The sequence below is a fragment of the Cnephaeus nilssonii genome (genome assembly GCF_951640355.1).
Source record: "Cnephaeus nilssonii genome assembly, chromosome: 1".
Taxonomy (NCBI): domain Eukaryota; kingdom Metazoa; phylum Chordata; class Mammalia; order Chiroptera; family Vespertilionidae; genus Cnephaeus; species Cnephaeus nilssonii.
The window spans coordinates 88,288,485-88,306,370 of record NC_137072.1 but is presented as its reverse complement, the minus strand read 5'-3'; the positions used below and the strand labels follow the sequence as shown (position 1 = coordinate 88,306,370).

Here is a 17,886-nt window from a genome sequence, read left to right as displayed (position 1 = left end):
ATGCCACTGTGAACATGAACATACAAATAGACCTGTACAAGTCCTTGCTTTCACTTTTGGGTGTATACCCAGAAGTGAGATTACTGGATAAAATGGTAATGCTGTTTAATTTTTTGAGGAAACATCATATTGTTTTATGTAGCAACTAGACCATTTTACATTTTCACCAGCATTAATACAAGGGTTCCAATTTTTCTAGATCCTTGCCGACATTTGCTTTGATCCATTTTGATTTTGTAATATAAGGTGAGGTAGGGGTTCGAATTCATTTTTTTTTTTTGCATGTAGATAGATATCCTGTTGTTCTTGTACCATTTGTTGAAAAGACTTTTCTATCCCCATTAAATTGTTTTAGAATTCTTTAAAAAATCAGTTGCCCAGGGAGGATCCAAGATGGCAGCAGATTAGGTGGAAGCTACACTTACTCTTCCCAGGACCTAACTGGAATTACAACTAAAGTGTAGTTGTAAAGTGAAAAATCATCCAGAATAACCATCTGAAGAGTAGCTGGAGAAAAGCCTTATAACCAAGGTCTTACAGAGGAGGCCACATCGAGACTGGTAGAAAGTGTGGAGGAGCGAGAGGGCTGGCCTGGCTCCCGTTGGCAGCAGATGAAGTTCTGGAGGGATATCTCAGCTGGGGCAGTGGCAGGGGGTGGGGGAGGGGGTGGTGGGGATGGAATTCCCATGAGAAGTCTGGGATCTAAACCCCAAGGCAGATTCCCCAGCCAAGAGTACCATGACCGGGAAAGGTGCCCATATAACATCTAGTTGTGAAAATCAGTGAGGTTTCTGTCTGCTAGGGAGAGAGAGCTAGAAACACAGGCACCATCTTAAAGGGCCAATACACAAAATTTTGTTCACAGCCACTCGCCTTCGGCTCTGGCTTAGGGCAGGCCGAGCAGACTAGAGCTATGTGAAGAGAACCTGGGATTGGTGGCTCTGGAGAGAGAGCTGAGACATCAGCCACCAGGATCCCTGTGCTGAGTCATGCCCCATGTCCAAAAGCCATCTTTCTCAGGGGGAGAGAGCATTCCCCACCATGTAGCATCAGCCTGGGGTGAAGCAATAGCCCCACCCATTGGAATCCCTCTTGCCCCATCCTGAGGAACTTAAGCCCAGCTGAGGAGTACAGCCTGAGGCTCTTTAAATAACTGAGCCTAACAGACTGCCTGCAAGCAGAGGAAGATCTCTGGATACTTTGTGACTTTTGCTGATCTGCCCCTGGACCTGGTGCTAGTAAAAGCAGACCTTGGTGCACAGCTTGGTTCTTTCCACACACACCCAGGCCCAGCCACAAACTGGATCGTTGATAGTTCTAAACAGGTTGCCCAGAGCCAATCACAGATAGTGTTTGACATTGGCCTGCACCAGAGTCCCTCCCAGAACCAATACACCCAGTAGCCAAATCCAGACAACAGAGCAGGATCCTAGAAACATGCAATCTTCCAAAACTAAGTCAGGAAGAATCAGAGAATCTGGATAGACAGATCACAACTAGTGAAATTGAAGCAGTATTTAAAAAAAACAAATCTCCCAACAGCCCTAGCCAGTTTGGCTGAGTGGTTAGAGTGTCGGCCTGCAGACTAAAGGGTCCCGGGTTTGATTCTGGCCAAGGACACATGCCCAGGTTATGGGCTCGATCCCCAGTATGGGGTGTGCAGGAGGCAGCTAATCAATGACTTTCTCTCATCATTGATATTTCTATCTCTCCCTCTCCCTCTCTGAAATAAATAAAAATATATTAAAAAAAAAAAAAAAAAACTCCATCATCATACTCAGTGGGCAAAAATTACAAGCATTCTCCTTAAGATCAGGAACTAGACAGAGATGTCCAATTTCACTGCTCTTATTTAACACTAGTGGCCCAGTGCATGAAATTTGTGCACATTAAAAGGGAATTAGAGGAAATATTTTAATATTGCTATTTGTTCTTTCTCTATAATAGAAGTGTCAGAGATTTAAAAAATTAGTAAAATGTACATGAAAATCTTCCTCCTGTCAGAGTCTGGGGTGCTGGAAACCCAAAGTCAAGTCCCCGCCCACCCGTTCTGATCGCTGGGCTTTTATGTGTATAGGTTTTTGATGCTGTTGTAAATGGAATTGTTTTTTCTTTTACATTTCTTTTGTTCATTGTCAATTGCTAGTATATAGAAATACAGTTGACTTTTATATATTGATGTCATTGTATCCTGCAACCTTGCTGGAGTTGTTGTTGTTTTTTTAATATGTTTTAATTGATTTAAGAGAGGAAGGGAGATGGAGAGAGAGATAGAAACATCAGTGAGAGAGAATCATTGATCGGCTGCTTCCCCCTGCCCCCCACTGGGCATCGAGCTCTCAGCCGGGCATGTGCTCTGACTGGGAATCGAACCATGACCTCCTGGTTCATAGGTTGATGCTCAACCACTGAGCCACGCCAGCCAGGCTGGAGTTATTTTTTAGCTGTAGTCATTTTTTGTGTGTGTGGATATTCCTTAGGATTTTTTATATAAAAGAACAAGTCATCTGCTAATAGAGATAACTACTTCTTTTCCAATCTGGATGCATCTTATTTTATCTACTTGCTGAATTGCCCTAGCTAGAATATCCAATATAATGTTGGTAAGGGTGGAATCCTTCAGTGTGATTTTTATTGCTCTTTTATTTTTAACATTAACTAATAATTGTTTACTGCATTAACATATGACAGATACTATGCTAAGCATCTTATATATAGGACTTTTCTAATAACCCAGTATGGTCAAACTATTATTACCCCTCCCCCCTTTTTTTAAAATTTTAGAAAAGCAAGCAATAATGTATTGACCGCAGCAAAAACACACTTAGGAGAGTGAAACAGGGAAGGGCATAAAAGAAGCAACAGGAGAGCCTAGGCTGGGCTGCCTTCGCTCACTGGGAAGTCAGAAAAGGGGGAGACAGATTCAGGGGATTAGCCCAGGATGAACTGCCGCTACCCATTGTTACCCTAGTTGCAAGTCTCATGGGGTCTCTTAGAGATTAGGGGATACATGCAATAGGGGGTGAGGGGGATGGCACACGCATACTCCCTGGAGGGAGAGTACCCTGGGACTGAGCTGCTGCTCCCCATTACTCCCTTTAATCCCCATTTTAAAGATAAGGAAATTAAAGCTTAGATTAAATAATTTGCTATAGTCACTCAAGTACATGGCTGAGCTAGGATTTATATTTAAAAGTTTTCAATCTTTACCTAATTTTCATTGTGTTATTTTTTATGTTAGTCTTAATAGATTTATAGTCATTCACCTTTGGCTATTATATGCCCTCCCCCATCACCGCCATCAATTCTGTCTTTTGGTCATTTGTCTTTAACAACCTGAGGCCTATGAACATTTTTATTAATTTCTTTACCTAATGTCCCTTTATGTATTCATCATTCTTTTTTTTTTAATTCTTTATTATTGAAAGTATTACATATGTTTCCTTTTTCCCCCATTGATATCTCCCCACCTGCTCCCGCCCCCCAGCACATGCCCTCACCCCCCTACTGTCTATGTCCATTAATTATGTTTATATGCATATATACAAGTCCTTTGGTTGACCTCTTACCCACCCTCCCCTGCCTTCCCTCTGAGGTTTGACAGTCTGTTCAATGCTTCTATGTCTCTGGATCTATTTTTGTTCATCAGTTTATGTTGTTCATTATTATACTCATCATTCTTGTTCTAACCTGGCTTTTGGAGCTCCTGGGAGTCCAATAACATAGTAGCTAAGAGCCATGACTCTGGAACTAGATAGCCTGAGTTGGAATTCCTGCTTCCACCCTTGTTAGGTGTATGACCTTGGGTAAACCACTTAATCTCTGTACTTGAACCTCTGTTATCTCCGAAATACTGAAATGGGATATTTTCAGAGATTTCCTTGTGTTCTTACACAAAACCAGGTGGTATAGCCTACTATATGCCTAGGCTAAATGGTATATAGCCTGTGGGTCTATAGGGAGGAAAATAATTTTTCCTCTACCTTTCTGGGTTCTTGGCTAACACATCCCTGTAATAAAAGACAGATTAACAGCAGAAAAGCAAACAAAAGTTTAATAACATGTATACCTCTTGTACACATGGGAGTGACCTAGGAAAACCAAGTAACTTAAGCCACCACCTTTGAGTACCATCTTTAGCTCAAAACAAAAGAAGTTGGGGGTCAGTTATTGGAGGTTATCAGGAAAAAAAGCACAGTAAACCAGAGTAAGGTAGTTAGGCACAATTAAGTCATTGCCATCTGCATTGATAAGAGTTTATAGAGATAAGGTCGTCCCCCTCTTCCTAGTACACTGAGGGAGACACCCTGACAAATGGAGATTTACTGTACAAATGTAAATATCTTTTACAAAGGGTAACTTCTACTTCTTTTTCAGAGCTTCTCTCATTTCTGCTGTTTCTTAAAATTAAACAGCTTGAAATAATTCTTATGTCAGAGACATATTTGAGAATGACAAATTCTGTTCATCTACAGCTCCTACATTACAGCTTGCTACTTTTACGGAATACTAGGCAATTGTAACACAATAGTAAGTTTTGTGTAATGTCTTGCCCTAAGACAGTGGTTGGCAAACTGCGGCTCGCGAGCCACATGCGGCTCTTTGGCCCCTTGAGTATGGCTCTTCCAGAAAATACCACGTGCGGGCGCACACGTACAGTGCTATTGAAACTTCGTGGCCCATGCGCAGAAGTCGGTTTTCGGCTCTGAAAAGAAATTTCAATCGTTGTACTGTTGATATTTGGCTCTGTTGACTAATGAGTTTGCCGACCACTGCCCTAAGACATAGCAATGTCAACAGCATCACTAGGCCATAGGAATTTTTCAGCCCCATTGTAATCTTATGGGACCATCCTCCTATATGTAATCCTCATTGTCTCGTCATATAGCGCAAGACTATAGAGATCACTAGAGGCCTGATGCACAAAATAAGTGCAAGAGTAGGCCTTCCTTCCCCCGGCTGTCGGCACTGGCCTCCCTCTGGCACCCAGGACCCAGGCTTCCCTCCGGCCGCCGGCAGGCACCCGGGACCCGGGCTTCCCTTGCAGACCCAGCTTTGTCCAGAAGGTCGTCCGGAAGGAAGTCTGGTCTAATTAGCATATTACACTTTTATTATTTTAGATTAGGCCATACCATCATAGAGAATTAGAGAATTAAGTGTAATATATGTGTGTGTGTGTGTGTGTGTGTGTGTGTGTGTGTGTGTGTGTGTGTGTATGTGTGTATGTAAAGTATTTAGAACCATTCTTGGCACAAATTAAATGTATAAGTGTTAGCTTTCATCATTGTCATCATCATATTCACTGTTTTTATTATTTTACTTCCAGTCTCCCCTATCTTTCCATTGAACTTAAAACATTTTATTTTGGAAAATTTCAAAAAAAACAAAAGTAGAGTGACAGTAAAATGAACCTCCATTTAACTTTTTACTCATCTTTAACACTTAACTGACTCATGCCATTCTTGTTTCATCTGTTCCATTCAAACCTCAACCGCCTGGGATATTTTGAAGCCAATTCCATCCCAAACATCATACCATTTAATGACTAAATATTGTAGTAGAAGATAAGGGCTTATTAAACACTAGAGGTCCGGTGCATGAAAATTCATGCCCTGGAGGGGGTCCCTCAGCCCGGCCTGCCCCCTCTCACAGTCTGGGAGCCCTCAGGGGCAGGAAGCGACCCGGTGATCAGGGCAAGGTGATGCCCCATCACACCTCTGCTGCTGCTGCTGCCGGCAGCACAAGCCTTGGCTGGCCCTGGTTACCTGCACCTCGGGCCGGCCCTGGGCGGCTGGGCAGCCGACATCTGAGGCTTGCCTGTGCCTCGGGCCGGCCCTGGGTGACTGGGGGCCTGAGGGGACTGGGGGACTCTGGGGGCGGGCCCAGCCTTGCCATGCACCTGCCACCACAGCGGGGCTGAAGGGACTGGGCACTGCCATCTTGTGGCTGTGGGCACTGCCATCTTTGAGGGCGGACAGTCAATTAGCATATTCCCTCCTTATTGGCTGGGGGGACCGCCATCTTTGAGGGTGTGGCAGTCAATTAGCATATTCCCTCCTTATTGGCTGTGGGTGCTGCCATCTTTGCGATAGCATGAGGGTCAATTAGCATATTCCCTCTTTATTAGATAGGATATTCACAATACCAGTTTCACATACCTTAATTAAAAATAATTCTTTAGTATAAATATGCTCTGAATATTTTTAGGTTAAGTTTATATGGATTTGAATGTGAGAATTGATACTTAAGATTTAGGTATGGATGGAAGGGTATTTCTTGCTGTTCTGTCAGAACTAAAAAGCATAGGAAAAGCTGCATTTGAGAAGGGTAATTTGAAAGCCAATAAAGATACTTAAGTGAAGTTTGTTGGGGAACAAGTGAAAAATAAAGTTGAATCATTGCATTGGAGACTATACTGTGGATAGATGGCCTGTGAAATCTAGGAGATCTTTTGTTGTTGTTGTTAATCCTCACCTGAGGATATTGTTCCATTGATTTTTAGGGAGAGAAAGACAGAAACATAAATGTGAGAGAAACACATTGATTGGTTGTCTCCTGCACAAGCCCTGACCAGGGCCCAGGTCAGGGAGGAGCCTGCAACCAAAGTACATGCCCTTGACCGGAATTGAACCCTGGGACCCTTTGGTCCCCTGGCTGACACTTTATCCACTGAGCCAAACCGCTTGGGCAGTGGTGGGCAAACTCATTAGTCCACAGAGCCAAATACCAACAGTACAACGACTGAAATTTCTTCTGAGAGCCAAATGTTTTAAACTTGTTCTAACGCCACTTCTTCAAAATAGACTCGCCCAGGCCGTGGTCTTTTGTGGAAGAGCCACACTCAAGGGGCCAAAGAGCCGCATGTGGCTCGCAAGCCGCAGTTTGCCCACGGGGCTAGGGCTAGGAGGAGATTTTTTGAGTGCTCAATATTCTTGAATGTTTTAATATTCTTTTTTTTAATTTAGAGAGAGAGAGAGAGAGAGAGAGAGAGAGAGAGAGAGAGAGACATGGATGTGAGAAACATTGATAGGTTGCTTCCCTTGTGCAGCCTTTAAGTGTATGGGACACGCTTCAGCCTAACTGGAGCCACATGACAAGGATGAGTATTCCAGTACCTTTACAAAATGCTGTTTTGGAAAGATTCGTGTGGCAATAGTATATAGGTGGGAACCGAGGCACAGTTAGCTTTATGGGCTAGAAAACTGACCTCCTGAGCTTTACCAACCTCTTGTGCCCTGAAGCATGTGACAAAACTGGAGTCCAAACCAAAGTATTGAGTCCATAGCGGTACTGTTTACTTTTCATCCCAACATCTTATAATTGACTGCATGAAAATCAAGATAAGTGATTAAGGAACAGATTTGTTTAGTTCCTCTTATAAGACATTTACATTTTAAAAACATTATTTTGGCCCTAGCAGGTTTGGCTCAGTGGATAGAACGTCGGCCTGCAGACTGAAGGGTCCCGGGTTTGATTCCAGTCAAGGGCACATGCCCCGGTTGCAAGCTCCATCCCCAGTAGGGGGAGTGCAGAAGGCAACTGATCAATGATTCTCCCTCATCATTGATGTTCCAATCTCTCTCTCCCTCTCTTTTCCTCTCTCTGAAATAAATAAAAACGTATTAATAAAATATTATTTTGATCTTATTAACTTTATTATATGAGAATATAGATATTTGGGGCCAGATAATTCTTTGTTGTGGGGGCTGTCCTATCCATGGTTGGATGTCTAGCAGCATTCCTAGCCAAACAAAAATATCTCCACACATTGCTAAATGTTCCCTGGGACAAAATCACCCAAGTATGTCTTTAAAGAATACAGTATGGTGTCACATGTAACCAGAAATAATTAGTGCTCTGTTGCAGGAGTAAGTATTGTATTCTAGTAACTTTGCTCTATATACAGTTATAAGTCATAAAATAGTAAGGTTCTGAAAATTAGGAAAAACTAAAGTGGTTATGTAATTTATTATAGTAACCTGGACACTATTTAAGAGTCAAAGTGTTGTGATGCCAAAACAGCAGGCTTAAATTAGGACTTTCTGGGCAAGCTGGGATGAATGGTCACTCTAGGAGTATTCAAACACTTACTGAATATCTACTATGAGTAGAGCACTATGTTGACATGATAAGTAGTCAGAACTGTAGCATTTGGAAAGCCTTTTGAAAAAGGTAAGACTTGAATTGGTCTTGAAGTAAGACTTAGGATTTTCTGTTTAAAACTCAGGGACTGGAACAACTTGGTCTTGCTAAAGGAGGATCCTGTTACATGCTACAACCCAGCTCATGTATCCTCTGCAGGTTTAAAAGTACTTTAAAACCACAACCAAAGGTTCCCTGACTGAAGAATAATTTTGTGCCAATACTATATAGGCCCAAACCCTCTGACTTTACTTGAGGATAGTGATGGGCACTGAAATCAGAGGTTAGAGTGGTAGAAGATAATTGACATGTCCCAGGGATTATTGAATCAGTCTCCTCCTTTTCATCACTCTAGGAATGGAACAATTGCCACATTAACTTTTAACTATAAATGGAAGGAAGGAGCATTCTCTGTTGCTAGTTAGGGGAGTAAATGTAGGAATAGTAGGGGAAAATTATACATGTAGGATCAGCAGGATTATACATGTAGGAATAATGGGGGTAATTTATACATGTAGGATCAGCAGGACTTATTTTCAGATTTTTGGTGAGTGTAGGAAATATAAAGATGGGGAAATTCAAACTTTTAAGTTTTTAGCTTTTTTAACTGAAAGAATTACAGTGCCATTGACAAAAACAGGAAAACTATAATTCATGGGTATAGGGAGATAGATGGTAATGTTTTACTTTAATTGATTTTAAATGATCAATGTTTCATTTATTTAGTTTACAGTAGTTTCTATATTTTTAAATAAGCTACAAGCACCTTACAACTTTTTTTATAAACAGCTTTATTAAGATATAATTTATATACTATAAAATTCACTGGTACCCGTGTAATTTATGTACGATAAAAATCATTGTGTAATTCAGTGTTGTAGTATATTTACAGTCATGACACAGCACAATTATCACTACCATGTAATTTTTAGAACATTTATATCACCCTAAGAAGAAACCTCATCTCCATTCCTATCTCCAGCCCTAAGCAACAACTAATCTACTTCCTGCTCCATGTTCTTTTCTAGACATCCTATATAATAAAGAGGTGATATGCAAATTAACCCTCACACCCTCACAAGATGGCTGCCTACAACCAGGCCGGCAGGGGGTTTAGTGAGGGATGACCAAACGACTGAACAAGCAGGCTGTGTGGGGCGACCAAACGACTGAACAGCAGGCTGCATAGGGCAACCAGGCCGGCACGGGGAGCGGGGGTGGGGGGGGGGAGTTGGGGGCAGGCAGGCAGGTGAATAAGCAGGTGAGTAATTAGGAGCCAGCGGTCCAGGATTGTGAGAGGGATGTCGGACATCCCCCAAGGGGTCCCAGATTGGAGAGGGTGCAGGCTGGGCTGAGGGGACCCCCCCCCCCCACACACACACACACGAATTTCATGCACCGGGTCTCTAGTTTCTTATAAATGGCATCATACTATATGTGTTCTTTTGTGTCTGGCTTCTTTCACCGAGCATGTTTTCTGAGGCTCACTCATATTGTTTGCACTTTTTAAAATGATTTTTATAGCTAATTAGAGGCCTGGTGCATGAATTCATGCACCAGTAGGGTCCCTCGGCCTGGCCTGTGGGATCGGGCCGAAACCATTTCTCTGACATCCCCCGAGGGATCCTGGATTGCAAGAGGGCGCAGGCCAGGCTGAGGGACCCCACCAGTGCACGATTGGGGCCAGGGAGAGATGCGGGAGGTTGGCCAGCTGGGGAGGGATCAAGGGAGGGCTCCAGGGCTTGTCCAACCCGTCTCGCTCAGTACCGATTGGCTGGACCCCAGCAGCAAGCTAACCTAGTTGGAACATCTGCCCCCTGGTGGTCAGTACACATCATAGCGAGCGGTTGAGCAGCCTTAGCATGTCATTAGCATATTATGCTTTGATTGGTTGAATGGATGACCGGACACTTAGCATTTAGGCTTTTATCATATAGGATAGTAGAGGAATATACTAAGTACACGTGAGTCATGAGGATAAATTGTGTGAAACCAGTAGTGCAGGGGAAAGTTGTGTATTGAAAGAGTATGTTAATATCACAAAGGGGGTTTATGAATGTGTGTCATCTATAGACTTTGCTTGCTAAATACTTGCTAGCATAGAATATCAGTATGTGATAATTATCGCAATGAAAGCTGGGATGCTGAGGGAGATATTTGTTATGAGACATTTGCAGTATTTAAGTTGGAAATGGAATGAATCCCATTGGTGTAATTTTGAGTTATTGCACAAATCAGGATTCTATCTCATTATTTTTGTCCAAATGAATATGAATCGTGGACTAGAGAAATCATTTTCCCTGTTAGTCTTGATGATCTAGATCAGATATGAGTGACAGACCTAAGTTATAGATAGGGAAGAGTGAAGGGATGGAAAATGTACATAATGCCATTAGGAAGTATTTTGTCAATTCTGGTACTGTAGGGGTATATTTAAAGTGTCAATTTAAAAACCACTTTGGTTAGAATTCAAGTAATTTCATGTTTTTCATACGGATTCACATTTGAAATAACATCAATTGACATAATAGGGACTAATCTGGAAAAAAAAGTATGACATAAGAAATTTAAATGTACCCCACCCCTGTGTTCTGCTCTTTTTCTTTTTTCGTACCTTACCCAGGAGCTTATAAAATACCATCCCTTCTTTCCTTAGATTTGTGTAATTTTATAAATTAATTCATATTAAGTTATTAAGGACTTAAGTGATGCTTTTCTCTGACACATTATTGTTTGAAAAGAGAGAGGGCTACAGAGTGAGTACTGCTTAACTAAAAGGAATGAATTATTTATGGTAGGTTTTTGTGTGGTTTGTGGTAGGAAGGGAACTGGGAAGTAGAAAGGCATCGGGCCTCTAGTGTACTAATGAAAACAGAATAAACTATTTTAAAGATAGATGTTTCCTCATATTTTTTATAAAGAGAGTGAAAGAAAAATAAGACATTTTTGGATTAGACAGTTGGCCTCCTTTGGGTTCATTTTAATAGTTGAGATTTGGCCTTAACCAGTTTGGCTCAGTGGATACAGCGTCAGCCTGTGGACTCAAGGGTCCCAGGTTCGATTCCGGTCAAGGGCATGTACCTTGGTCGCAGGCACATCCCCAGTAGGGGGTGTGCAGGAGGTAGCTGATTGATGTTTCTCTCTCCCTCTCCCTTCCTCTCTGTAAAAAAATCAATAAAATATATTTTAAAAAAATAGTTGAGATTTGGGTTTATATTGATGGTTATAGTGTTATTTTCTTCCTGTGCACAAAGTAAAATGTGGGTGATTTTAAACATACTCCATTATTTTTACTCCCCTCCTCCATTTAAACCTATCCAAAAGGATCCCTATCTTTTAACCTTGTTCTTAATAATGAAGGTTACCCTTTTGTTTTTGTTTTATTTTTCTTCTAGGCTGTATTCATCACCAAAGAAAAAACTTACACCAATGCAGAAATCGGTTAGCCCATTAGTTTGGTGCAGGCAAGTTTTGGATTACCCAAGTCCTGATGTTGAATGTGCTAAAAAATCTCTTATCCACAAACTTGATCAAACTATGTCAGGTATGCCTATAATTTCACTTGTAAATTCATCTCTTTGCTTCCTTTAATAACAAACAAAGAAAGAAACAAACAAATATATGTTGCAGTTTGTTTTTAGGAAGGCAATTCTTTGCCTGGTAATGTTTTTCAAATCTCATTGTGCATGTCATCATGAGTTTTTGCCATATGCACATAACATTGTTCTATTATTTATTTTACTTTTTTTCCAATCTCATTTTTATTTAGCTTTATTCTAAAGAAAATATTCAAGAAATATTGAATTTTATATTTATGTGTGTTTTTCTAATACAAATAGAAACAAATAACTACTTTAAAAATGTTTGTCTAATTATCTTACCACTTTGTGGAAATTCTGATAGGGTAGAAAGATACAGTTTAAGACCTTGTTCTCACTCTAGCACTTACTAGTAGTTACTGTGTGACTGCGCATTACTTAGCAGTTTTCTCATAAGAATAGAGAACCTTGTAAGGTTGTTTTAAGGATTAAATGTAATGTTTATGAAAGAGCCTAGCATGTTTTTCTGATTCGCAATGCTTAGCAAATGTATTCATTTCCTTTCCTTGTTATGTTTTTCTTTTAACTTGTCATTTAAAGTTTAAATTGTTTTTATGCTCTTTTGTTTATGGCATTAACAAAGCTGGCAAAATGTAACTGTGACTGTGGCATTTAGTGTAGCATGCCAGTGTGGATAGAAATATAGGAAAAATATTACTGACTCTTTCTTGGAATTTCTCTCAGTCTCTTAAGAATGTTACTGTTCTCTGGAATACTCTCAAACGAAAGGATTGATGTGTGAGTACTAATCCAAAATAGGTTTTTGAGTTCTTTGGTTTATATTTACTTGGCAGTGTTTTATTTAAATTTGCTTGTTTTGGCTTTATTATCGAAATAATGATTTCTCTTGTTAGACTGTAAACTGAAAATGGTCAGGGGAGACAAAGAGGAGACTAAACAGTTAAATGGGCATACAGTAAAAATGCAGTAAGTTGGTTGTAAGGAGTTTGGTTATTATATGAAAATAACATCTGGATATGATTACAGAGCTTCTGAGCCTATATTGACACTAAAGTTTTAACTTTTCCTCTGTGTGGAGAATCCCTTTGTAAAAAGCAACAGCCTTTATGTAGTTTTTTAAATGCTTTTGTCTGGATATCAAGTGTTTTTAGAATTATATTCTGGAGCTTGATTTAAGTTACATTCATAAGAGATCTTTAGAAATATGTAAACAAGCTAGTATTTCACAATTTAAAAACAGCTGGCCTGGCCGGTGCGGCTCAGTGGTTGAACATCGACCTATGAACCAGGAGGTCACAGTTTGATTCCCGGTCAGGGAATATGCCCGTGTTGCAGGCTCAATCCCCAGTATGGGGTGTCCATGAGGCAGCCAATCGGTGATTCCCTTTCATCATTGATGTTTCTATTTCTCTCTCCCTCTTCCTTCCTCTCTGAAATCAATAAATATATATATATTTTTTTAATTGGAAATTTTCTAATTAATTTCAGTTAGGTGCTATTATTTAGACATGTTTACTAGTAACCTGCTTTTAGGAGCAATTTTCTAGTATTCTATCTTATCTTAGAAATAATATAAGTACACTTTACAATTTAATTAAAAATTTTCAGCATCCACCCCAGCTGGTATGGCTCAGTAGATTGAGCATGGTCCCATGCACTCAGAGATCACTGGTTCAATTCTGGGTCAGGGCACACGCCCAGGTTGCGGGCTTGATCCCCAGTAGGGGGCATGCAGGAGGCAACCTATCGATATAATGTTTGATGTTTCTATCTCTCCCCCTTCCTCTCTTTATAAAGATCAATAAAAACATATTTTTTTAAATTTCATCATTCAGAAGTTATATGTTCATAATCTACCATGTGCTAGGTATTGTTCTTAACTCTAAGGATATAGCAATTAATAATATTAGAAAAAGTCCCTTACTTTCTGAAACTTATATTCTAATGGGGAAGCAGACAATAAATAGATAAATAAACATGTGAAACAGGGATTGGCAAACTTTTTTGTAAAGAGCCAGATAATAAATAGTTGAGGCTTGTGGGCTATGAGGACTCTGTTGCAATTACTCAACTTTGCTCTATAGCAGAAGTAGCCATAGTTAGTACATAAATGAACAGGCATGGCAGTGTTCCAATAAACTTTATTTACAAAAACAGGTGGTGGGCTGTATTTGACTCGCAGGCTATAGTTCACCAATCTCTGTTTTAAAACATCCTAAGGAATGGGAACTATTAGCAATTGATAATTATCAATTTAGCCTTAGAAGAGAAAAAACAAAGTTGTTATTCCTCAAAAATAACAGTTTGAGTGAGTGGCTTTTGGCTTTATTAGAAAGGGTATTAAAGATAATAGGAGAGTGTGAGAGAAGCTGTTGCTCTTGTACTAGATGTAATCAGGTACTAGACCTGTTTCACAGTGTCTATGTTCTGTAGCCGTATACGCACAGAGCAGTAGCTAGAGCTATAAATATAATGTCTACTTAAAGGAAAAATGACTTGGCTATTTCAAGTCAGAACCTTGTAATCATAAACCCCCCTTTTCCAAGTTGGAAGAGAGCTTGTTTTTTAAATGTGTTTTTTGATAAGGCAAAGAACTTCCTGGCAGACAGTGTCTGCTCCATCACACTCGGCTTCTCTGCAGGGCACTACCAGCTGTTCCTAAGATGATGTTCTCTGTTTTTTTATAGTAGTGCATTATCTTCTTTACCTTCTCCAACCCTCTCTGCTGTTTCCTTTTCCGTCTTCTTTGAAGGTTCTTCCTTCGCCCCTCTTTTGTGTGTGTGTGGTAAAATTTACATAACATAAAATTTCCCATTTTAACCACTTTTAAATATACTGTTAGTTAGGTGGCATTAAGTACATTCACAGTGCTATGCAACATCACCACAGCCCATCTCCGAACTTTTTCATCATCCCATGCTAAAATACTGTGCCATTAAAACTTTACATTCCTCCTACTCCTATCTGGCCATCTGTTTCTTTTCTTTTCTTTTCTTTTCTTTTCTTTTCTTTTCTTTTCTTTTCTTTTCTTTTCTTTTCTTTTCTTTTCTTTTCTTTTTAACCTCACCTGAGGATATGTTTTTCATTGATTCTAGAGAGAGGAAGGGAGAGGGAGAGAGAGAAATGTTGATCTGAGAGAGAAACATTGATTGGTTGCCTCACCACGCATCCTGACCAGGATTGAACCGACAACCTCCGTGTGTGCCTTTACTGGGGATCAAAACCGTGACCCTTCAATGCAAGGAACACTTTAACCACTGAGCAACACTGGCCAAGGCCATCAAGCCATCTTTTAAATTTAGGGTACCCCAGGTCTCTTTTTTGCCCCACTTCTCTCTTGATTATTTCATCCATTCATATGGTATTCAGTATCGTCTGTATTCAAATTAATGTTATTCATTCATGCATATAGTCAATATTTATTGAGAGCCTGTTATTAGGATTTGGGGAAAGGGCGGAGGAAAAACTAACATTGTGTCTACATTCATGGAGTTTATCATCTAGTAGGGAAAATGTAAATACAAATAATTATTTTAAAGGGTGATCTGTAATAAAGGAACAGGAATTTCACCTCAGGAAGTGATTTGTAACCTGAATCCTAAAGAATCAGAAAAATTTAAGTGGGCGAAGGGGGAAAAGGATGGAGGGTGTTTCTGGAAGAGAAAGGCCTATGTGGGTGTGTGGGAGGAAGCATGGCATACATGAGGAACTGGAAGGAGCCAGGGTGGCTGTAGGAAGGAAGCGATGTACGATAAGGCCAGAATATATGAAGGAGCCAGACTCTGCAAGGCCTTATAGACCACATTAAAGATTTCAGATTTGATTCTAAAAGTAATGGAAGATATCAAAGGGTTTTATTTAAGGGTGTGTGTGTGGGTGGGAAGACAAGGTTTACATTTTGATAGTCTTGCTTAGCTATAGTGTGGAGACTAGACGAGAAGACCGAAAGTGAATGTAGGATGCTCTTGATGGGGATTGATGAGGATAGCTGGGTAATGTGGGGGATGGAGGGTGAAAGGGCAGTGATGCAAATGTGGAAGTAAAAAGGAATGAACCTAATATGAGGAAATGAGGGAAAAGAAAGTGTCAGCATTGATTTCTGGGTTTCCAGCTGTGTGATAGGAGAAATGTTGTTAGCATTTTGACATAGGGACCCCAGAAAGAGAATTCTATTTTTAGTGGGAGAATTGTGAGTTTGGATGTTGGCTCTGGGGCAAATTTTCCATACCCACGGGGGAGACTGAATGGGCAGTGTATATGGAACTGGAGCTCAGAAAGGCTTAGGAATGGGCATATAAATAATGAGGAGTTTGAGGACTATAGATAGTAACTAATGTCATGCGAGATTTCCCAGGAAAGAGAACATGGTATAGAGTGAGAAGATAAAAGGGCTGAGGACTTGAAATGCTAGTGATTAAATAAATAACTAATTAAAGAGAATGAGTTTCAAAGGAGATGGAGGAATAAAGAGATAGGAAGAAGTTAGCAGCCCCATTTCTGTTCAGGTCAGTATTTCGGAGACCATGCTACTAGTACACAATACATACTAAATATTGTAAAATGAGGTGTGTTGTCTCATAGTGAATTATATATAAGACTAATCTGTTCGACTTTCTACACTATTCAGTAACTTCAGAGTCTTCATTTTTTTTTTTTCCCTTTTCCCAATGTTTAATGTTTATTCCTTTTTTTTTTTTTTTTTTTTTTGGTCACCTATACTGCCTAATTCAGGCTAATCTATTCAACTTCAAAATCACCCTCAGTTTTTCCCCCTAAACTGATTGGATCATATAACTCTTGCTCCCAAATCACTGATGGCACTATCATTGCTGCTGATTGAGGTTCAGACTCCTGAGCATAGTATCCCAGGCCTCCCTGACCTGGCCCCAGCTGGTTTTCCCTATTGTACCTCACCGTGTGCTTTACCTTTCTAGATTATTCGCTCTTACTCCCTGAACATACTGTGCATTTTCAAGACACTGCTTCTGTTCATGTTATAAACACAGACAAAAGCACACACTTTCCTCACTTTGGGTAGCATATTCATCCTCTCAAGACTGTAGCAGTGCCTCTCCTGCCAATAGCCTTACGTAGTTTCTCACAATTGTGATACCTTACTCTTATCTCATAATCTCCACAAACCTTTGCATCTTTATGATAATACTCATTTCATTTTGTCTTGAAATAATCGTCTTTTCCTGGCTAAACTACTTGGCCTCTTGAGAAAAAGCACCATGTCACATTTGTCTCTGTTTTTACACAGTAATTTGCTGATGGTCAGAAATGTTGAATAAACTGTGGATTTTATAATAGGGTAGAAGAAAGAAGTACTATTTCAAGTATTAATATTTCTTGTACATAATTGCACTTGATATCTTAGCCCTATTTTTAGTACTGTTTCTATTTTATATGCATGGCACAATTTTTTTTTTCTTTTTGGCAGAAATATTCTTCTTGAGCCAGAAAATGGGAGGGAGGAGGACTTTTTTTTTTAAAGAGAATTCTCCCATGTTTGACCTTAACCTACTTATTATTGCTTTTTTTCCCCCAAAAAATCCAAACTTTGAAAAAGCTTTTTAAAAACTCATTATTTCATACTGGGTTTTTGTTTTTTTTTTAACACAAAAAGTTTGTTGTTGAAAAATGAGAAAATTCAAATTGCCTTTACATTCATTTTATTTTTCAAGGTCATTTGAGGTTGATACAGTGGAATAAACTTTCTAATTACATAGCAGAACATTCATTTAGTGGCTAATAATTTGTTGAGAAGATATTTTTTCTATGCTATTACTTTGTTGTTTGGTGTGGCTACTCTTTTCCTTGCATAACACAATTTAAGATAATTAAAATATTTTGTTGAGATTATTAATAGGATATATTTTCTCCCACTATAAGAATATTTCTGTATTGAAATTGAGATAGGTAATGACTTATTTTATACTAGGAAAAATTTCGTAATAAAATGTTAACTTTTTCTCAGTTATTAAATTTGATTTCCCCCTTTTCATTAATACAGCTCTCAAGAGGCAGAATTTATATAATAATCCTTTCAACTCCGTGAGTTATACAAGCCCTTATAGTCCAAATGCAAGTAGCCCATACAGCAGTGGTTTCAATTCTCCATCCTCAACCCCAGTGCGACCTCCTATAGTCAAACAGCTAATACTTCCTGGAAATTCAGGTA

At 39.7% G+C, this 17,886-nt stretch overlaps 1 protein-coding gene across 2 annotated transcripts in view; it reads left to right on the top strand.

Moving 5' to 3' along the window:
- Positions 1-17,886, top strand: part of SLAIN2 (SLAIN motif family member 2) — a 66,415-nt gene that overhangs the window by 7,912 nt on the left and 40,617 nt on the right. For both annotated transcript variants that reach the window (XM_079775472.1, XM_079775473.1), the window contains exons 2-3: positions 11,538-11,686; positions 17,719-17,883. In XM_079775472.1, coding sequence (XP_079631598.1) covers positions 11,538-11,686; positions 17,719-17,883 — 314 coding nt within the window. The remainder of the gene's footprint in view (positions 1-11,537; positions 11,687-17,718; positions 17,884-17,886) is intronic.